Source organism: Bacillus rossius, chromosome 1 (assembly GCF_032445375.1).
Source record: "Bacillus rossius redtenbacheri isolate Brsri chromosome 1, Brsri_v3, whole genome shotgun sequence".
Taxonomy (NCBI): Eukaryota; Metazoa; Arthropoda; class Insecta; order Phasmatodea; family Bacillidae; genus Bacillus; species Bacillus rossius.
In genome coordinates, this window is record NC_086330.1 from 345387544 (window position 1) to 345409334 (window position 21791).

At 35.2% G+C, this 21791-nt stretch overlaps 1 protein-coding gene across 4 annotated transcripts in view; it reads left to right on the forward strand.

Annotated features, from left to right (window-relative positions):
• Positions 1-5511: 5511 nt before the first annotated feature.
• The window catches only part of LOC134528171 (lipase member H-like), a 57625-nt gene continuing 41345 nt past the window's right edge, over positions 5512-21791 (forward strand). Inside the window, exons 1-2 of one of the 4 annotated variants that reach the window (XM_063361547.1) lie at positions 5512-6973; positions 16191-16249. In XM_063361547.1, coding sequence (XP_063217617.1) covers positions 16201-16249 — 49 coding nt within the window. In that variant the 5' untranslated portion in view covers positions 5512-6973; positions 16191-16200. Of the gene's footprint in view, positions 6974-11307; positions 11366-12311; positions 12585-16190; positions 16250-21791 lie in introns of those variants that run through there. The other 3 variants (XM_063361545.1, XM_063361548.1, XM_063361546.1) reach the window with 3 other exon arrangements.

A 21791-nucleotide genomic window follows, 5' to 3' on the forward strand; every position in this document is an offset into this window, starting at 1 on the left:
TACACGTCAGACAACTTCGTATTTTCATTAATTAAATAAGTAAGTGGTAATTTCCGAATAAATATTAGATTTCTACTTTAAAATACATCGTTTTATACAGAAAAGATACCTACACAAAGCACTCGGCATCTAATAGCGGGACCAAAAACATCATTCGATGTTAAAGCGAGAAGTTTTTTTATCCCAATTTTGACGGCCAAAAATATAGGTGCGACGATTACACGCGTGCGACAATTATGCGATAATGTGACATTTTCAGTCACATTAACTTAGTGGCACATCCTGTGGAAGTATGATAATGTTATAATGTAATTTTGGAATTTTTATGAAGGTACAATAATGTTATGATGCAATTTTTATGCTATTTTAATTGTGTTTTATTGTGAAAAAATCCTAATCCAGCTTAAATTTTATATAAAATTGTCATGGTGTATCTTCTAGTTTTGATATTTTCAATGTGATTTTTACTAGGCAAGTCTTCTGTATTGTTAGCTAATGTAATGCACTTATAATATTGACAAGCATCTGGTAATGATTCAGTGCATGTTGGTTTAAGTATATTTTATTTGGACTACATTTACATTTTTGGGATTTATAGGAGGAGGAATTTGCTCAGCCAAGTTTTAAAAAAAGTTATTGTGGAAGCAAGGTTTATCAAAGCTGGTTTCTAACTGTTTGTAAATTTGTAACACGAGTTACTAATGGAATGTTAGAACTTTCCACCACACGACTGTGATATTTTTTTTCTTCATAACATTCTCATTCAGAACACATTTTATGCTTTAGTGACGTTCCAGCTTTTCTCCGCCAAAATAGTTAGGTTAAATGTTAATTTGTTGCTAGTAATGAAGTCGTCTTTAATTATTATTTGATACTCCTCTACATTATGAAGTTTCATATCATGCAAAATACTCGTCTCATCTGAAGAAAGTGTAGAGCCATGGTTCTATTGAGGTCATAGAGTGCATACGCAGATGAGGATCCGTATCGGTTGCTCACTGACTCGCGACCACACAAGACAAGGTACCTGCAGCAGGCACATGCTCTATCACTCACCATTTAAACTGCATTTTAAATTAGTATGCTGCGTAATTCAGCCATGCTCTTATTGTGTGTATGTTTTTAACTTTATTTAAACGTTATTTCCTTTATCAGATCGTCAGAATGAATGGGTGAAGAAAACTGGAGTAGTGACATCCGCCTCGTTTCCCACTTGCGAAAAATCAGTGAGTCGAACACGGACCACCTTGGTGGGAGGCGAGTGATTTGACCAATTGCCAACTGTTGCCTCTATCACACATATATCTTAGATGTGCAGTGCCATTTTCCCAGCCAAAATGTTTGTATCAGCTAGTCCCTTTGAAAAAACTATAAGTAGGCCTATGTACTGTAATCTAGTTAGTTTGAATACATTTTAATCTGAATTTTTTCCCTTCCAAAATGTAAAATAAATGCGGTGGGAACTATGTGAGTAATATTTTAACTTCCGTGTATAGTATAGAAGTGTAGTAAAACGAAATTTCTCTGTATAGTAATCTGGACATTCGGTTACGTGAATCACATAAATTTGTTTGAATGTAGAGTTTCCTCTTTGTACAGAGTCTGTAGCAAAATTCAGGGAAGTGTGAAAAAAAAGTTGGAAAACTATACTGTATGTCTATGACCTATGAGTATCGCAAGAGACTTTTGAAAAGTGACGTGTTAAATCAGGCTGTAAATAAGGAATTTTAGTGTGTGCTTTTCACACCATAAAATCTAAAGTAAAAAGAAATTAGAAATTTAACGATACCAAATTTTGCTATTCAATATTTGATACTGTTTTTAATTTGATACTTTTGATACTTCTAGCCTAATAAAAAAAATTTCATTATGCATTCAAAATTTATATTTTTATTGAAGAAAACGGAACATTCAAATTCTCTCAGGATCAAGCTTGCTTCTTTTCTTGTCGACAAGAAGTCCAGCTGTTCTGAACAACTCTTCAATGGTAGCTGTTGGAATGCTCAAGTCTTTCTTGTTAGTTTGTTTAAGGGAAGAAATGCATGTTGGTTCTTCCAATACAACCTTAGAATGGGAAATTTAAATTGATACACTGGATTATAAATTCAATGAAGATTCAGTAGGTATTGAGGAATAAAAAAAAAAACTTAAATTTGTGGTGAAAAGTTGATTACCGCCTTTGTAGTTATTTCTTCTTGCCATCAAATTTAAGTCTTCAAATTTATCTACTGAATGCATCTTTAGACCTGTTTTAATTGTGACTCAGACAAATATTTCTTACTTTGATATATCATAATAAGTACCAGGTATGGAACTTTTTTTCTAAGACTGAGGAAAGAGTAATGCTTTTAATTTAAAAAAAAGTATTTTGTGAATATGTAAACAATTAAAATTTAAAAACAGCTTTTTGAAAAGTGTTGGACCTGTAGAAAGTGTATGTGCAGAACATGTGAACCCACTTGTTATGAGAAGGTGAAAGTGCTGCTAATGAGAAGTTTAATTCTGTATTTATGTCTATTGTTTTCTGGCCCTTAACATCTTTGGTTACGTACTAGTATCTACCACCATATTGAATTTTAGCCTTTGTGCAGGAGACATGATATTTTACCATGAGTTTTAGCTTTAAGCTGAGAACGTATTTTATATTTCTTTACATTATTTTTTTATTTATTAACATTGCTTTGTAGTTACTGATACAGCCAGACAAAAATTTTTTTTGCAGAGGAGTCATTGTGACAAAAAAAAATTAATATTCATCCAGATGTGCATTATGTTAACAGTATAATATTTTTGCCTAATAATCACAAAACAAATTGGTTAAACAGATTTTATTTTTACTATAAGAACTTTTATTTTTTGCATTGCTATATTTATCATTTTTAGGCTAAAGTTTTAATTTATCACTTTATAAGAGGTAGGTTTTTTTTTTGTTTGGTTCTTATTTGTTGGAAATATGTTCCTAGTAAATTTTAGTTGCACTATAAACTATAACTATAAGCTGTGGGGTCACACACAGTCATTTTTGTAATGTACGAGATTATTTTTAAGCATTGGTGGGGGGGGGGGGGGGGGGGGGTTACAATTCACAGGTACTAGGCCTATGCAAATATCAAACTTTTAGTTTCTTTTATATTCAAGTACATATATCAAAATATTCTCGAATATGAAAATTTAATTCAAATAGCAAGAGTGGGATTATTTGATTATTTTGCATTTTTTTTATGGGTAGAAGTCAGATTTTTAAAAATATTGGTATGCTTTGTATTGGCAATATTTATTACTTATTATAGTTATAAATAACATTACATCACAACCAATAGTAATTTTAATTTTTAAAGACATTGAAATTCCTCATCTTTAGATGTATTGAAAAGTGAAATTTCAGTATGAAATGAAATGTGCATGCACCAGTCAACAGAACTTGTAATAGATTGTTGTCTGATCCGCATGTGATTTTGTTCACTTGTGTTCAAACACAAGTTATGCATTGTTGCATGTGGTTTATTTCCAGAGTATATGAAAAATAAATCATGCAATAATTTTAAAAACATTTGCTAGTACTATCTATTTTTAATATTGAAGTGTTAGGTACAACTACTAATATCAATTTTTCATAATGCTAAAACCAGTGAACACAGTTTTTGTGATTGGGTTTTCCATATACTAATAATATACCAACTGAGAAAATTGTGTTAGTACGTAATGACAAAATCTGTCCTGGTGTTTCTTTATTTTGATGCACGAAGACTGGATGCTTACTTGGTTTTCTAATCATGCCAAAGAAGTATATCTTCCGAAGTGTGTACGTAAGTGCTTGCACCCTTTTTTTTTTTGTAGTGGCTGCAAACTGTTTATAGTTAGCTGTTTTCAACTTCATAAAAAAATTTACATATTGCAGACTGTCCTGTCGTTTGAACTTCAGTCATTGTACACATGTAGAAGTGAAGTACACTATTAAAGTTATGAATGAACACATTTATATTGTTTAACAGTAACTGCCAGCCTCACTGTAAAGAGTTACACAGGGTGATATGTAACAAGTTCACTGCTCTGCGAATACCGTTGAATATTAGTCATTTAATGTGTGATTCCTTGAAAGTCGAATTTAAATGAAATAATAAATCATTTGTTTTGTTTGGTATTTGAGGTTTTGAATACCTGCACAGGTCAAACGAAAAGACATTTTAATAGTGTTGACCTGCTGATTTACTTCTGTTGGCTGTGAGATTTATTTTTGATTATAAAAAAAATATTAGTTTGTATATTGACTTAACGCTATGGACTAATTTTACAGCTTTTATGAACTTCTGTTAAGTAACATTAATAAATACTGGCAGTCATTTATTGGGTTTGATTTTTGTGTTGAGGGAAGCACTGGAAGTAATTTTAAAAAATGTACATACCAAAGTACACAATAGAACTTATACCTATGCTCAGAAGTGGCCGGTATGTGCTTGTGAGCATGTTTTTATATATATATATATATATATATATGTGTGTGTGTGTGTGTGTGTATGTGTGTATATACATATATACACATATACATATACACATATATATGTATATATACATACACACATATATATACACGTACACATATACATATACATATAGAGTTTCTAACTGTATAAATTATATACTACTGTAGTGTAAATAATATTTAAATAATCAGGCATATTAACTCTGTACTCCAAAGCATGATATTGCAATGCTGTGATGCACATAAGTATATGTGATGGTCACTACAATAATCTGTGCATGTATAACATGTAGCCAGTGATGGGTCAAATCATTTTTTTTTTCTCAAATATGAATTTATAAGTCAATGTATTTAAAGAAAGAATCGAAACTGAATCCATATCTGAAGAGTAGGAATAAGATAATATATGAGCAAACAACACAAAATTATGTTTTGAAAAACTATTTATTAATCATAAATTTTTTATTTTAAGATTAAAAAGTGTAATATATTTTCAGGATTTAAAAAATTCATTTATTTATCACTGATGTTCCCTGAAGTGCTAATAAAAAAAAATCATTCAGAGTGCGTTGTAGCTGGTGGATTACGTAATTATTTTATTTTACTTTGTCAGGGAATACGAGCACAATCTCTACACTCAACTACTGAGTGAAGAACCCACACACCAACTGTCTGGATTAAATTTTACCATTGTGAACATTTACCAAAATTTAAATTTTCAAATTATAATTTTTTTATTAATACTAATTACCTTCATTTTCTGAAAATACAGACTGTGTATCTTCAGTCCTGGAATCACACTACCATGTACACTTTCACCACACAATTGCTAAAAGATTTTCCAACATTTTCTGCAGTCTTAACAAAATACTGAATACGATGGAGGAGAAACACTAATTTCCGAGACTGAGACACAGTTTTTGAACTAGTTTTAGGCACACCTGATAGATAGTAGCTTTCATAATAAACGTATTACTAACATAGCTACATTTATTGTGAGAAGTAATTTCATCCGTTATTATAAGGAAACTAACTAGTGAAAATTAATTTATTTTATTTTGTACCCCTTTACAACTTCTACAGATCTTTTGAATACTCTAGAGTTAATGGTATTTTAAGAATTTTTATTGGCCCAACCCTAAATGTACCAGTTTCATTTTTAATGACCTTACATCTGTTGACAACGAGGTCATTCGGCTTCCTGTTTCAGACGCCAACAACTTCCAGAATTTTGGTCGCACCGCCACACTTTAACTAGGTTTGAATGTTAGACCGCACCATGTTTTAAGCAAACCAGTTGGCATGTGTCACTGTTAAACAGGAGTGGGTAGCGGGCGCTCTCAAAGACAAGCCGGCACATGTGGACTGACTAACCGTTCTGTGAGCCAGATTTGAGAGGGTTCACGTCAGTTTCCTCAAGACGTATTCATGTCAAGTTGTGATCAGTGCATTAAGTGATGGAAAATTACATCTAAGAACAAGATAAATGTAGGTCTCATCTGCCAATGCATGATAGCTAACATTGCTATAGTAAAGTAATTTTATTTTAGATATAATTTTTTTTCCTGTATAATTGTTTGAATGATACAAAGTTTAAGAATGTGCAGGCAAGAGTACTAGACAGCTGTACAGAACTCTAGTATCAAGACATAGGGTTCAAAATAACTTGAAATCTATGACAAGTAAAATGAAGTAGTAGCTGAGATCTAGTGCATGGTAAAGGAGGGAATGTGAAGGCTCACTGTAAATTCAACCTTTCATTATCCTATATACCACCTTAAATCTTATATACCAAAAGGAGGGTAAACAACTATGCCTTTAAAATTATTTAGGATTAGATTATAGCTCTAAAATCATTTTATAATATCTTGTAATGACTTTTTTTTTTTTTTTTTCAAATACATCAATATAAACATTTTGCTTCTAAGTAATATTCTTTGGTGTTGAGGCACACAAAGTATATTAAGAGCATGGTGACCTTTGGGTTATTCCTTACAGAAAATAATACGAAAACATATTCTCCACTTTTTTCTTTAAGAGATTAAGGAGGTTATCAACATACCCATTAAAAATCAAATTTTTACATAGGTGACTGCTTGCAAGTAATCAGCGAATAATGTTTTTTGTTAATGGAGATCTTATGCTTTTTACATGTAATTTTTCACACTTCTTCTATTTATAATGTTTCACTTCTATGGTGGCCATACCGTAAACTGGGGTGAATAGGGACAAAAACTGGAAAAAAAAAAATTAAATATTTTCTTCATACTTACGTGTATTAAATTGGGAAATAATGGAATAAGTTTTAAAAATGTTTGTGTATATAAAACAGTAATTTTAATTAAATTTTTTAGCTTTTATTTGTGTTGGTAGCCCTATTTATTACCTATTGCATTTGGCAGCCATATTGTAACATCACAAATGTTGTTTGGTACAAGCTTTTGGCAGCTTCTGTGTTTTCTTGGAGTAAATGTCTGTTTTTAATGTTGTTTGGTAAGTATTTACTCATAAAAATATTTAAGATTCCTACGTTTTAAAAAAGACTGATTAATTTTTTATTAGACTTGTAATTTCTTCATGAAAATGGAGTGATTAGGGACACACATTTTATTTACACACATTACTTATAAAAGTATTATAGCTGCATTTTATATTTATTTATAATATTTTGTATTACATTTATTATAACCTAACCTCATTCCGTCTTATTTTTTGTTTTATAAACCTAAAATAGGAAATGTCTCTTTTTCAGTGATTAAAATGCCAAGAAAGTATAATCTTAAGGAAAGAAACTTCTCTTAGGTGACAACTTAAGCTCACACTTAGGTATCTCCTACAGTTGTCAGATTATGCTAGGAAAATGAAATCTTGTTTGTTTTCCTTCCTCCAAACTCGAAACATCTGACGCAACCTTTAGATGTCAGTCTGTTCAGGCTGCACAAGATGAGCTGGAGAAAAGTTCTAGAAGAAATACAAGCCATTTGATAAGAAATATTTACCTTCTCTCCTGAAAAAGACAAAGAATTTGATGGAGAAGGAACTTGAACATAACATCCAGGCTGGATTTGATAAGGCAGGAATTTTCCCTCTCTATCGGAAGAGATTGCTCGACAAACTTCCTTCTGAACATCCTGATGATCAAAAAGAAAATAATGTAGACAACAGTTTAACAGAATTCCTTAAAACCATGTGATATGGGACTACTGATGTGGAAATGACAAGAGGCACAAAAAAAAAACTAAATGTCCCTGCAGGGCGTAGTGTAACGGTAGCTGATTTAGGGGGCTCTGATTCAAGTGATTCTGAATCAGAACATGAGATGTCACTACATGATGAAGAATTGGTTTCAAATAGGCCTGCCTCTAGTGAATGTGAGGTAACTAATTGCTAGGAAGGAGAAAAAGATTCAACAGAAGGTCATTGGGTAAAAGTCAGATTAGCATATGATAGGGGCATTAGGATTTTCATAGGAAGGCTAGTGCATAAAGCCATTATAATGGAACATTTCTGCAACAATCATCCAAGGGCTCAAGCATTTTTGTTTTTCCCAATGTGCCAGATGAATATGAATTCTCAAAAAATGACATTGTAGTTCTGAATGAAACAACAGTGCTTAGGGGATGTTATTCATTCACACCGAATCCGCCCTTAACTTAAACTCAGTGCACTATCGATACCAGTTTCAAAATTCTTATTACCTATTATTGATATGTGTTACTAATGAAACATTTTTTATGTGATTTGATCTATGTTGTAAAGCTTTGTTTGTAAATAGCACAATATTGTAAACATTTCTAGAGAGCCTTCATTTGTTACAAAAAAATAATACACTTCAAAAGTAAAGAATTATTATCATTATTTGGTCTAAATGAAACTTTTTTTTTTAAATAATGCCCCTTTACACTCCAGCAGTTAGAAAACAGGGACTACCATTAAAGATGAACTGACGTCCCTATTCACCCCTACCTTGGAGTAAATAGGGACACCTACAAAAAAAATAACATTTTTGCAAATAACTGTGGGTAGAAAAAATTTTTAACGGGGTATGTATAGCTTAATGTTAGTGACACAAAGAAAATATATCGCCCAAGAACAAAAATATTACATTAAAAAGTTACTTGCAGAAACAACCAAAAACTGTGCCTATTCACACTAGTTTACAGTACTTTTTTTATATAGTGGTACTTCATGCCAGGGGCGTAGCCGGGGGGGGGGGAGGGGGGTGTTAGGGGGTTCAACCCCCCCCCCCCCCCTTAGCACCAAATCTTTAATTAACTTCTTATTCATCACTCAAACAAATTTCATATTAAAATTAATAAAAATTTTACCATTACAATATTTAAATTTAAGTACTGAAAACTGCTAAAATAGCACTATTTTGCACCTTAAAATCCAAATTTTCCCGGGGGAGAACCCCCAGACCCCCCACTTTAATACGGGGGGGGGGGGGGGCATGCTTCTTAACACCCCCCATACACAAATCCTGGCTACGCCACTGCTTCATGCACTATTGATAGCCTGAAACTTAGAGCACTCGCTTCTCTGTGTTTTATCTGAGCTTTTCTGAAGTATGGTAATTAATTATTTATTCAGAAATTCTTCAGTATTCTGGATGACCTGTCTAAAGTGGACATGCTCAATATTTCTGCAATGCATAAAATATAAAAATGAATTTTTTGCTTAATGGTAGCACATAAGAGCCTAAAAGTAAATGATTTTGCCTCATAACTGCTATTCCTAACATTGTAGCTCTTGGTATACTGCATTTGTTAGGAGCAATTTCATGAATGGAATAGTCACAGGGAATAGAAATGTCTAACCACGGTGCTGCCATCTGTGGCCGATTGCGAGAAACAAAGTTCACAAAGCCAAAGGGAAACTGTTAAATTAATTTTGACAAGATGAGCAGTATTTTAATAAAATTCCTTGTGAAAATCAAGGTTTAGTATTTATATATATATATATATATATATATATTTCGCTTTAATCGGAGCAGAGTTATTAAATTCGGTCTGCAAATTGACTTATTCAATAGTTGAGGTAGCTGCAGCTGTCCCAGCAGCAAATTCTAGCCGCGGGCACTGAAACTACATGTGATTCGCGTCCAAAAATGTAGTTGAAAACAGTTTGAATTTTGTGTCCGAGTTTCGTATTACCGGTATAAGTGCATTTGCAACATGAGAACACATGAAATTGCTTGTTACTGAGGTTAGATGTTGCACATCTGTGACGAGTACTGAAAGACACACACTTTTTTTTTAGTCATTGGAAAGAATTTGTAAAGAAGAAATGAATGATGTTAAGCACCAGCAGCTAACGTACCGTAAATGTGATGGAGTTTGTTGAAGCAGTAACTTAGGGCAGGCGACTGACATCTGTAGACAACACTCCCAATGCGTCAGCCTGCTGTGACTGCTTCATAACTGTTGGGTAACTACATACGTAGCTGAACGAGGCCATGAGCTTGAAATAAGATAGCACCAACACTGTGTTCCAGATGATGTGAGACTTTGTAACTGTCGCTGCAAGGAACATTCAGACTTTGACAACAAAATAATTATTCATGCATGATTAGCTAGTCTGGTGCATTGAAATCACTGAGCCATGTCTCATATATCAGCAACTGTTGTGGAAATATTGATTGGTGTACACTTTAGAAAAGCTCGCATGATGCGTATCCATACAAGCGAACAATTTTAATGGATGGGTCGAGTGGTCCGTAAGTAATTTCAAGCCGTGTTATGATATACATTTTTTTTTATGTGTAACATATTTTCTCTCAGTGTACGGCATTCGGTAGGAGTAATTTTGTGAATGCGACGGAAATCAAGGCCCGGAAATGTTTAACAACCACGTCTGCGGCGGATGGCGTGAACGAAAGTTCACAAAGACAAAGGTAAACATTATAGTATTGACGTCGTACCTCCCGCGGCAGGAAAGCCCGGTTCCCCACCCCACCTCGAGTCGAAGAGACAACTATGTCGACAAGGAAGGGAAGTAACCAGTGTTGTGGTAAGCGGCTATCTGTTGTTAATTATTCTTTAATTTCCGTGTGTTCTCGTGCAATGTGCCTCACTTCCTTTTCTTCCCACAAGGGATGTTGCGTCATAGAAGTGTGATAGCCCCTTAAGGGCACCATGTTCTGTGAACGCCGGTGTTTCCCCTTACTTAATTCGTAGTTACGCTTGTTCACACCACCTTAATTTTAAAACCATCTTAAATATTTTTACGGGGAAGTTCAAAGAAAACACTGACAGTCTTCATCTTGAATAGTAATTGTAACTTTAATTTTAACATAATATTTAATACAACATTTGTAGGTCTTCAGCCACGGCATTTGTCATATTGTTTATTCAGGGTATTTGTGAATTGTCTCGTTATTAAGTTTCACATGAAATTTGTTTTATTGTGAAGTAAAAACTTTTGAATTGGACGCATACGCCCTCCCCAAAATTCGACGCTGCCGCATCCGCCACTGGGGAGTGCCCGGCGTTTCGGCATGCCTTATTCGAGCCGTCTTACAGGTCGATCCAGTGGGGATTTCATCCATGATTCCCGACGTGTTAAACGCTAGGAAACGGCCGGCAATGAACTGATACGATCGACCCATTCTCGCGCTCACTCGACAATTGCCTGCTCTAACGAGGGGAAGCATGCAATTATACGAGGTCCGGTCCATCGGGGTCCTTTTTTGTGTGGCGCTTCTGTGGTCTCGCTAATTTCATTATTCTTTTAAGTTCATTTTATTTTCTAGTGTGTGCGGCCCCCGAGGTCGCGCGTGGTTGATGCCATCGAGTTGGAGCACGCTGACGCGTCACGCGATGTCTCGCGGTAAATGTCCGCCGAGCGCCGCCGCCGCAGTTGTCGCCGGTAGCAACGACCGAGGTAAGCCAGGCGCGCCTTTTTTCTCCCAGCATTGCTTTCAGGGGAATAACAGTTCCGTGACAGCCACGAAATCATTTCGTCAGTATAGATCCCATCAAAAATTTGCTGTCACCAGTAAACCTCTTCCTGGACTCTGTGTAAAAAAAATTGTATTGTTACCACAACTTTTTTTAGGGTTGAGTCTACATATCGACAAAATATATTAGTAGCAGTTTTTTTTTTTTTTTTAAGGTTTCATTAACTGTGATGTTGGCACTGTTAAAATAAATTGAAAAGTGTTTCGTTTAGGACTTGAGTCGGTACCTGTGTTTAATTTTCATCGAATACTGAAACTAACATCATGTGTCTGTTACTTGGTCATTAGATGTAAAACTTAAAATTAAAAAAAAAAATTATTCGTCGAAGAGTACATCAAAAATAATACAAATCCTCTAAGCTATTGTACCCACCCAGCAAATTTGTCGACTATATCAGTAACTATAGTTATATTACTAATAAATCATACAACAAACTATACGTTATTAACTCGTTATTACTTAGAGTTTTCTTTAAGGAAGGTCGTAAAGATAATGTAACTGCAGTTGGAAATGTAATCCTCACAAATAGTTAATAACCATTAGGTACGATTTTTTTTAAAAGAGGTTTATAACGAGCGCGCCAATATTGACAAAACGTTTTGCGTTCATGTAAAATTCTAAAGTTAACAGTGCGTGAAAACTGCCAGTGGCTACTTTTAATTTCATATGCGCGTAGTTACTTCTGTTGCCTGCAACTAGTGTCGTAACAGTATCTATGCCCGTGTAGAGGACTTCTACCATAGGTGTGTGTTCTCACCACGGTCCGATGTACGCGGTGTAGTTAGTTATCGTGCAGGATATGTGATGACGCCACACGCTCGTTGGGCAACGGCTCACGAAACCAGGTCGCGGATGGTTGTGTATTGTCCCATTCTTTGGTTGTGTTCGGTGAGTTTGGCCACTGCCACGCGGGTGCTAGAACCCACACGCGTGGAGGGAGTGCTATAAAATATGAGTGCGCTTAAGTTTTTTTTAATGAATTATAATATTTCTGATGTGTAACATCTTAGCTGTCGGTATACGGCATTTGGTAGGAGTAAATTTCGTGTGAATGGAACGAAAGTCGCATGGAACGGAAATGTGTAACCACGGGTACTGCAATCTGTGGAGGATGGTGCGAAATAAACTTCACAAAGACAAAGGTAAACTGTATAATATTAACTGTTTAGTGAAATTTAACATAATATAACATTTAATAAAATTCCTTGTCAAAAATCAGGTCGAAAGCCGGGTTTTATTGTTTTTTTTAAAAGTATTTTTCGCGTTTGTCGGCGCCGTTTCATTATGTAGGTTAGTTAAATTTCGCTCTGCAAATGGAATGATTCAATAGTAGACGTAGCTGGTCCGGCAGCGAATTCCAGCGGCGGGTGCAGAAACTACGTGTGACTCGCGTTCAGAAATGTAGTTGAAACACGATTTGCGTATACTTGTCACACTCGGCATTATTTTAAATTTCATGTCCGAGTTTCGTATTTCAAGAGTATTTTGTAACATGATAACACATGAATTTTCTCGTTATCGAGGTAAGATATTAAACATCTCTGGCGAGTACTGAAAGACTCGCTCGTGTTTTTTTAAAATCAATATTTCGTTCTTTACCTTTTGAGTGTATATGTAATGATTCACTTATTAATTACAATTTTTGTCTTTTTTTTTATCTTTTGTGTCGACATTATTGAAAAGGCTCCGGCATACTTGCCTCCAACATTCTAGCTTCTTGTGTTTGTCTTCGTGTGCATTATGAAGATGAATACCGCAGCTCAGGGTGTGCTGACACGTCTATAATGAAACCCCCCACTTGAAGACCCTCTGTGCCTGGTGGCGGTACGCGAGGCCTTCTCACCCGTCTCGTTTCTGCCCTACTTCCGTGCAGGTCTCAGCAGGAATGTAGAAGTAAACAGAGATTTCACTCCCAGGTTAAACATAATTACTTAAATTTTTTTCCTCTAAAATCGGTCACTATTCTCACACTACTAACCACACAGAATAAAATCAAAGAAATTTAGTTTCATTCGGAACATACGCGGATATAGATAGCTTTAGAATGCTTCGGTTTCAGGATCTTGGTCTCTTTAATACATTTATACGTTTTAATAAACATCGTCTAATTTTTATTTTAGTATCTTGATATTCATAACATTAAAATTAAGGATTTTTATAAGATTTTATTAGAGACGGAAGGTGGTGTTCGTTTGTGTTCTAGAACAATGTTAAGTTAACCAAGTTGCTTCACAATACATAACAACCTTTGACTCGTAAAATCGCGAAATCAAATTAAATAAATGTCCATCTAATGCAATAACACAAATTGGCTTTATTTGAAGTGGTAGCTACAAACACTGCAATTACGTAAATATGAATGTACCATTAATTAATGCCTTCAAGAATCAACTGATTCATTCAAACATATATGGTCACACAAAAATTAACAGAAATGTTGCTATTTAAACATAAACCTTTACCGAGGTCTCTTGATTCATTTACATTTAGTCGCGACACATTATTCAATAGTTATTTATTTTTAATATACATATTAGATAAGCATATGCTAAACACAGCAATCCTTTTAACGAGCACGATTAAAAAAAACTCCAACCTGGCGGTATGACATTTGTTGATTTGAACATATTTGTTTTAAATATAATTTTTAAGGGCTTTTCTCAACATTAAAATGCTGTATGAGTAAAAAGTAATTATATTAAGTAAGTAAAATCACGGTTTCTTCAAAAGTCACATTATTTTCCCTTTCACTATTTAACTTTTTTATTATTATGCGAAATTCTTCAAAGAAATGCAATAATCACGGTAATAAAAAATTACTGACAGTGTTGATTAATAAAATTATGACTTTTTTTTCATGTCCATTGAAATGGACATTTCTTCTCAAGTGTTACAGATGACACGATAACTCACTACAAGTAACAGTTTATGTTTGACATATTTTATCAAATAGTCACTTTTGAAAGAAAATGCGATCATTCTATTCTTATTTTCTGTGTAAGTCCTTGAAACAATTTCTGCCTTTTACAAAACATAAGTGGACATTGCATGACACAATATACATGTGATTTTCCTCTGCAGTTAAGTTTTTGCAATATGTTGCCTCTTTTTTGTCATAATATTAGGACATTTGGTCAGTCAGATTAGTCTGAACTTCTTGTATTGCTGCTTCACAAGTGTCTCACCCAACCTCAGCTTGAATTGTAGAAGATCCAAGAAGTTTGTCATGTTTCTTGTCTTGATTGCCATTCTTTTACTTAAACCAAGAATTTTCTATGGTCATATCTATAGCATTAAAAAACATACTTTTTTTCAAGTATACTCTGTACAACAAAATAAGCATATCGGATTTGTCGACACCATCCATGCTTTCATTGTACATTTTTACTACTTCCGGACACCTTATTTTAATATAATTTTTCTTAGCCTTGTCCCATCTGTTCACTTCATCAGTTGTACCAATTCCAACAAAATTGGAGGCTAAGTGAACAGTGCGGTTTTCACTCCACTTCACCAGAACTAATGATCCATCCGACTAACCAGCACTTCACAAAAGCTTCGCTCTTTCTTCACACATTCTTTGTCCGTTTTGAATGATAGTATACCAAAACTGCCAATGCGAACAGTTCTAGCAGTGTGTATCTTCTGTAGCTTTAGTTTTTTTCCAGAAGACTGTATATCATGAAATAATTATCACAGAAGAGAAGGTGATGTTCTTTCACAAGACGTGCTGACAAATGTATCACAATTGTTGCACAGTAACCAAACTCCTTTAGTTGCTGTTGGTCTAGCTACCTCCTAGATACAACACAAAGTCATAGCTCAGACCACTTTTACCACAAAGGATCTTGAACCCCCAAGGATTTGGTTTTCCTCGGAAATACTGCTTTGTCTCAAGCTTTCCTCTGAATGGAACCATTTGTTCATTCACACATACAGGCTGATCTACTTACAACTCCAAACAACTCCAACGCACTGCATCAAAGATTGGACTGACTAAAAAATCTGTCCGTGTTTCCAGTTGGACTGTGAACTGTGGACTTGACAGATATTTAGTGATTAATGAACAACATTTGTGTGAGTGATTTTTGAACAGACATTATGTGTGGTGATTTAATTAGTAATTTAAATACAAGTAGTAAATGAAATTGTATAAAATTAATTGGGTTATCCTTACGAACCCGTTTTCTCTACTCGTAGCAATATATATTACTAGATACATATTGCTACACCACAAGATGTAGGTACTGTGCTGCTGTACCTATGTAGTGAGACGTGACGCGGTTTGTGGTCAGTTTGTGGTAAACTGTGGTGCTAAGTCATATTAAAAAAAATTAAAGATGCCACCTAGCAGGACATATTGTATCTTTGCTGTGACAGGAAATTGTGTGGTGGTTACCGTGGACTGATTTTTAAGAACCGAAACCAAATTAGGAGAAAAGTAGAGCCGACACATCACTAATTTTTACCGAGAAATAAGTTAGAGTAGTTTCGAGATAACTAATACGGGGAAAAAACGTGAGCAGAAGTATGAAGATTTCTGGGTACATAGATATATTGTTTTTCAGCTATTCGCAGGAAAAAAAAAATATCTTAAGTAACACTAGACCAGATATTTCTGGTGAGCAATTAAGTATAAAGTTACTCCTCCCCCTTCTCCTGAATATATTTTTAGATAGTCTTGAATGTTTTGATATTATTATTTTTGGCCATTAAAAATGTGTTCATATGCGATGTTTCTGTTTCAGATTACCTACGATGAAGGTGCACAGACTGTTTATAAGTGCCATTATTTTCTGCACGGCAGGTGAGTTGTTCAAATGGCTGGCTTGATTTCTGCTTCAGTGAGTGCATGTTAAGGGGACCTATGCATCAATATTTTATAATTTGCAAGTTGGTGGCCCGCCATTTACTACATACGGTTACTAAACCATGATTTTTAATTCAATAAATGTTTGATAAAACAAAATTTATTATAAGCGAGCAAATTAGAGCCACATAAATGTCGATGCTCAGTGGGTTCTTCTCTTTTACTGTTTCCGAATACCTCCTTAAAGAGCCTTTCAGTCCAAAGGATTCTTTAAAATCTTAAAGCTTGTCAGCTTTTTTTTTTTGACGTGATAACGTCTTATAAATCGATGAACGCCGGATGCACGCACGAAAAAAACCTGACTCATTGTCACGTTCCACCTGAGCCGATTTTGCAAGAACCGGCCAACCACCGTGCGAGAAAATCTTCTATAATATCAAACAGGTTAAGGCGGGATTTAAAAGCAGCACTTCAAAAAAAATTGTTTATTTGTCCAATCTCGTCATTTCAAATTAACAATTTATTGACATTGATTTGATTTCAGTTTATTTCTATATCTAATTGTTTGTGATTATATTTAAATAAATTATTTAAATTAAATTTGCAAAAACTGTAGATAATATTTGAAAATTAAAAAGTATGCAATTTTTCATCAAAGTAGTACGTGAATGTATTTTCTGGCACAGGATTCAGGATGTGGTTGTGGTGTCGGTGTCCGCCATCTTGGATCGTGACGTCACAGCGGCCATTTTTTACTCAAAATTCCTCCAAAATGACTCAAAATTTCCCGTTTTCGTGGGAAAATTTCGTGTTTTCGAGGGAAAATTAGGATTTCGAAAAACCTCAAAACTCGTTTGCCTTAGAAAGAACACAAATTCCTAAAATAGGCTTAAGAATCCTTGTCTACAGCCTCCGGAAAGCCTCTTAGGATTATGACGTCACCGTTGAAACTTCCGTTACGGTCGCCATCTTGAAAATCTGTAATTTGTATGTTATAAAATCGGGAAAATTTTTAAAAATCATTAAAAAATTATTTAATCGAATTAAACAATAAAAATCTTAAAAAACCACTGTTGCACTTATAGTTACGTTCGCCATCTTGGATTATATAAATGTTGCATGTTTCGTTACGGCCGCCATCTTGGTTGAGTACTATGTCATCGTTACACTTTATGTTACAACCGTCATATTGGATTCTATTAATGTTGCATGTTTGGTTACGGCCGACATCTTGAAAATTTTTATATAGGGAGACCGGGGCTGGTTGTAACAGTTTCGCTATTTTATTTTTTATCTGATCATGGATAACATAAACGGCACTTCTGACTGAGCTAACTTATTCAGTAGTTATTCTACTTTTACAAAACAATTTTTACATAAATTTTCCTCTAGCATATTTTTATGTACAAATCTAAAACCTCGGAGGTGTAAAGTGTTACAACCTGCCCCGAGGCGGGGCTGGTTGTAACACACATTGGGGTAGGTTGTAACAACATTACTACAAGGTAAAATATAATTTTTACTGGGATTACTTATAAAAAATTACTACTTATACAATATATTTCAACAAAAATTATTATTTTTTCACTTGTTTAACTTCAGTTTGTCAAATATTAAATGAACAGTGGTCCTCACTCAGAGATTTCATCTGATTGGCAATTATGACAAATATACATTTTAGATTTTTTTGCACAAGAAAAATGCGACCATAACTGGCAGTTTAGACAACGAACCCACTCCTCTCCTGGTTTGCTTGTAGAGAATGATTCCAAACACACTAAACAAAAGCACTCGCTTTCTTCCTCTGATGAGCTGCACTCTGCTGATCTTCGTTTTAGAGAACGTTTGAGCGTGGATTTTGCAGGCATGCGCGTTTGTGATACATTCCCTTTTATCTTAATCAAGCCTGGTGTTCCTCGTTTCGCAAATTCTTCTTCAATGGCTTTCTTCTCTGGAGTATCCGTCAAAATGGCACTTTTCCTGGTCTTTCTTCCTCCTTTCCTTTTCCTTGGAGCGACTTTAGGAAGAGGTAGAACCACTTCTGGAGAAAACTTCTCTGGTGTGTGGGAACAGTTAGAAAATGATTGAACTGGTGTTCCTTGTGAATCCCTGGACACATCGTGTGAACAACTTGGTGCTAAGTCTGGATCAGGCCTGTCTGTCACAAACGAAGGAGCGAAATCGGCATCCTGAAATATTTCCCTATTATAAAGATGTATTCCACATTTCTCAAATCCTTGTTGGATATTTCTTGGCGTTGTGGCAGTGGGAAAAGCTATCTTTAAGATTGAGGGAATATCATAGATTGACATAGGCTTAACTGTGCTCTCTGGTGTTTTGTTGTTCCTCAACCATGCATCCATTGCCGTATTGATCTGTTTTTTGAGTGGGGCAAAAACACTTCGATCAAGTGGCTGAAGGCGATGAGTGCAGTGAGGTGGGAACGATAGCATTACAATGCCATTTTCTTTGGCAAAATCTAAACAGTCAGGAGCTAAATGCGACTGATGATTGTCTAGAAGGAGGAGGATAGGTTTCTCTGGGCTCGAACGAATACAAGAAACAAAATGCTTAAGAAAAAGCAAGAACTCTACCTCCGTAGTCCAGCCAGACTTATTTGCAGCACCTATACATCCAGTTGGACCATCTCTGATGAAGTGATCATAATACCTTACCCTAGGAAAAATAAACATAGGAGGGATAGCATTTCCAGCAGCATTTACTGCTACAGTTAGAGTAACTAACTGCCCTCGTTCAGATGATGTCATTGCTCCAATTTGTTTTACCCCCTTTCTTGCTACGATTTTTGAAGGATTCTGGACAGTAGTGACCCCGGTCTCATCTACATTCCAAATGTCATTAGCTGTGAAAGAATGGCGATCATAAACTTCAGAGAGTTTGTCAAAAAATTTGGAAACGTTGGCACGATTAAAACTAGAAGCCCTTCCCAAACTAGTTGCCTCTGGAGTCCGAATGGAAAGGTCTGGGTGGCGCTTTAAAAAGGAAGAGAGCCAATCTGCACCTGCTAGTTCTTTGTCACTCCATGTGTTTGGCATGGGAACATTATACTTCTTCCCACATAAGAATGCAAGATGACGTACATCACGTGGAGTGAGTCCAAAATATATGTCAGAACATGTTTTTATGTAGGAAACAAGAGCGATCTCTTGCAAAGGTGTAAATACCTGTCTGTTCCCATAATAACCAGCCAAAGGTTTCCACTCCTCTCGAAAATTAATATCGACTGCATTTAAACCTGAAACAATAGAAAAACCATACAGGCCTATGTTAATTTTGCTCCTGTTTTCACATAAGAAAATCTTAACTACGCAAAACCATATTTTTGTACTAATACAATAAAAAACGTTTACAACCCATTGTTGAGACGTATTTATGTTAGAAATCAAGCAGATGTAATTAAGAAAATTCATTAATGAATGCAACTTACGTTTGTTTTTCTTTTTTATGTACCTCCCAAGTGTCACATGGCAGATGTTGTACGTTTTCGCAGCATGCCTAACAGATCTTCCTTCTCTTACAACTTCAGCTGCTTTCTCCAACATGTCAATAGAATATTTTCCTTTGTCGGTTTTTCTTTTGTAGTTACGCATCTGAAATTAAAATTTGACTGGAAGTTATTAATTACATCTACAAGATAAAACCGTTTAAAATGTATTTTTTTCTTTCATAAAAGACTTAAAAGGAACAATAAATTAGGTAAACGTGGTCACGGGGTAGGTTGTAACAGTACGTGGGGCAGGTTGTAACAGATTAATTTCGCTGTTACAACCTACCCCATGTGACATCATTATAGAAAACATTTAATTTTACCATATAGTTTGTATTTGTTTCCAATGCCAACAAAACATATCAGAACCTAAAGCTTAGGAGATTATTTTGCCCCGAAGACATTTTCTAAACTCCCTATACATTACGTACAATACGAATGTCAGTCAAACAAACAATATTTACTTACCTCGTCCAAAAACAAATTTTTCCTTCTTGTCGCCAGTGAAATCGTCCGACTGCCACAGTGTTACCACTCGCACTGAAGGCATCATAACGTGCCTTGATGGCTGAAACGGTGATACGCTCTTGTGGCTGGTCGTGGAACTATTCGCCCTGTTACAACCTGCCCCTGTTACAACCAGCCCCGGTCTCCCTACTATCCGATTTTAATGAAAAAATTCCAAAATTCATCAAAAAATTAACTTATTAAAATTATGTTTGATTAGATCGATTTCCGTCCTTGGTTCTAATCCGCAAGAGCAAAAAAATCTACAGATCCTTCCTCCACAGAAACCACATACAGACTGACCTACCACCAATACCAAGGTATATATAATGTCAACTGGTATGACGTCATGCCCACCATCTTGTCTTCGTTCGCTAGAGGCCACCATCTTGTTTTTGCCTGCTAGAGTGTGCTGGTGTCATGTCAGTATAATTTTCTGTTCACCATACCTGTAACCTCAACTGTTGACATTGGACTTTGACCTTGACCTTGAAATTTGACCTTGATCTTGAACTTTTACCTTGACCTTGAAATTTGACCTTGAACCTTGACCTTGACATTGAACTTTTACCTTGACTTTGAAATATGACCTTGACTTTGAAATATGACCTTGACTTTAAAATATGACCTTGACCTTGCAATTTGACATTGACCTTGAAATTTGAACTTGACCTAGAAATTTGACCTTGACCTTGACGTCCATCATGGATCCGTCATTTTATGTTCAGTACATGCTACCAGGAGCTACCACATGCTAGTGGTCATTGCCACCATCATGTTTTCGTCTGCTGGAGGACACCATCTTGTGTGTACTCGTCTTACCATCATGCTAGTTTTATTCTAACCTGCTACAGTGCAGTTATCATTTATTATTACTGAGGTGCCCGCCATCTTGAAATTCGGCCGCCATCTTGAAATCATGTAATTATTTAGCTAGAAATGCGGGAAAAATTCCAAAACTCTCCGAAAAAATCAATTATTAATTTACAAATTGAATCGATGGATTCCTGTACACGGTTAGATTCTACACCAGTGACAGTTAAACTAATTATAAAATAAATTAGATTCTGTTTTCCATTACCTTTCGCGGAGTTTATTAATCATTCACTCTATGAAAAACAACTCAAGTCAATATACCTGACCAACGAATTGATTCAGTGCCGATTAGCCTATTATGAAAGTCTAATTTTTCAATAATCTGAATAACCTATAAGCCGTTTATGTACAAAGCCACACATATAGAACAATTGTCTTCAGTCCATGAGACCGAGTCATGTCATTATCAGACGTATAGTAGGCTAGTCATTTCAGGACCGCATAACCTTCGTCGTTAGCTAATTATATTCAATAAATCCATCATGACATTTTTTATACATACTAAAGACCAAGTGACCTTGAAAACTATTATATTGACACCAAGACGTTTTAAACTAGTAAATATTCAATCACTACGCGCAATCAACAAAAAGGAAGCACCGACAACGAAAAGGCAGCACATTTGGAAGCACCGACAACGAAAAGGCA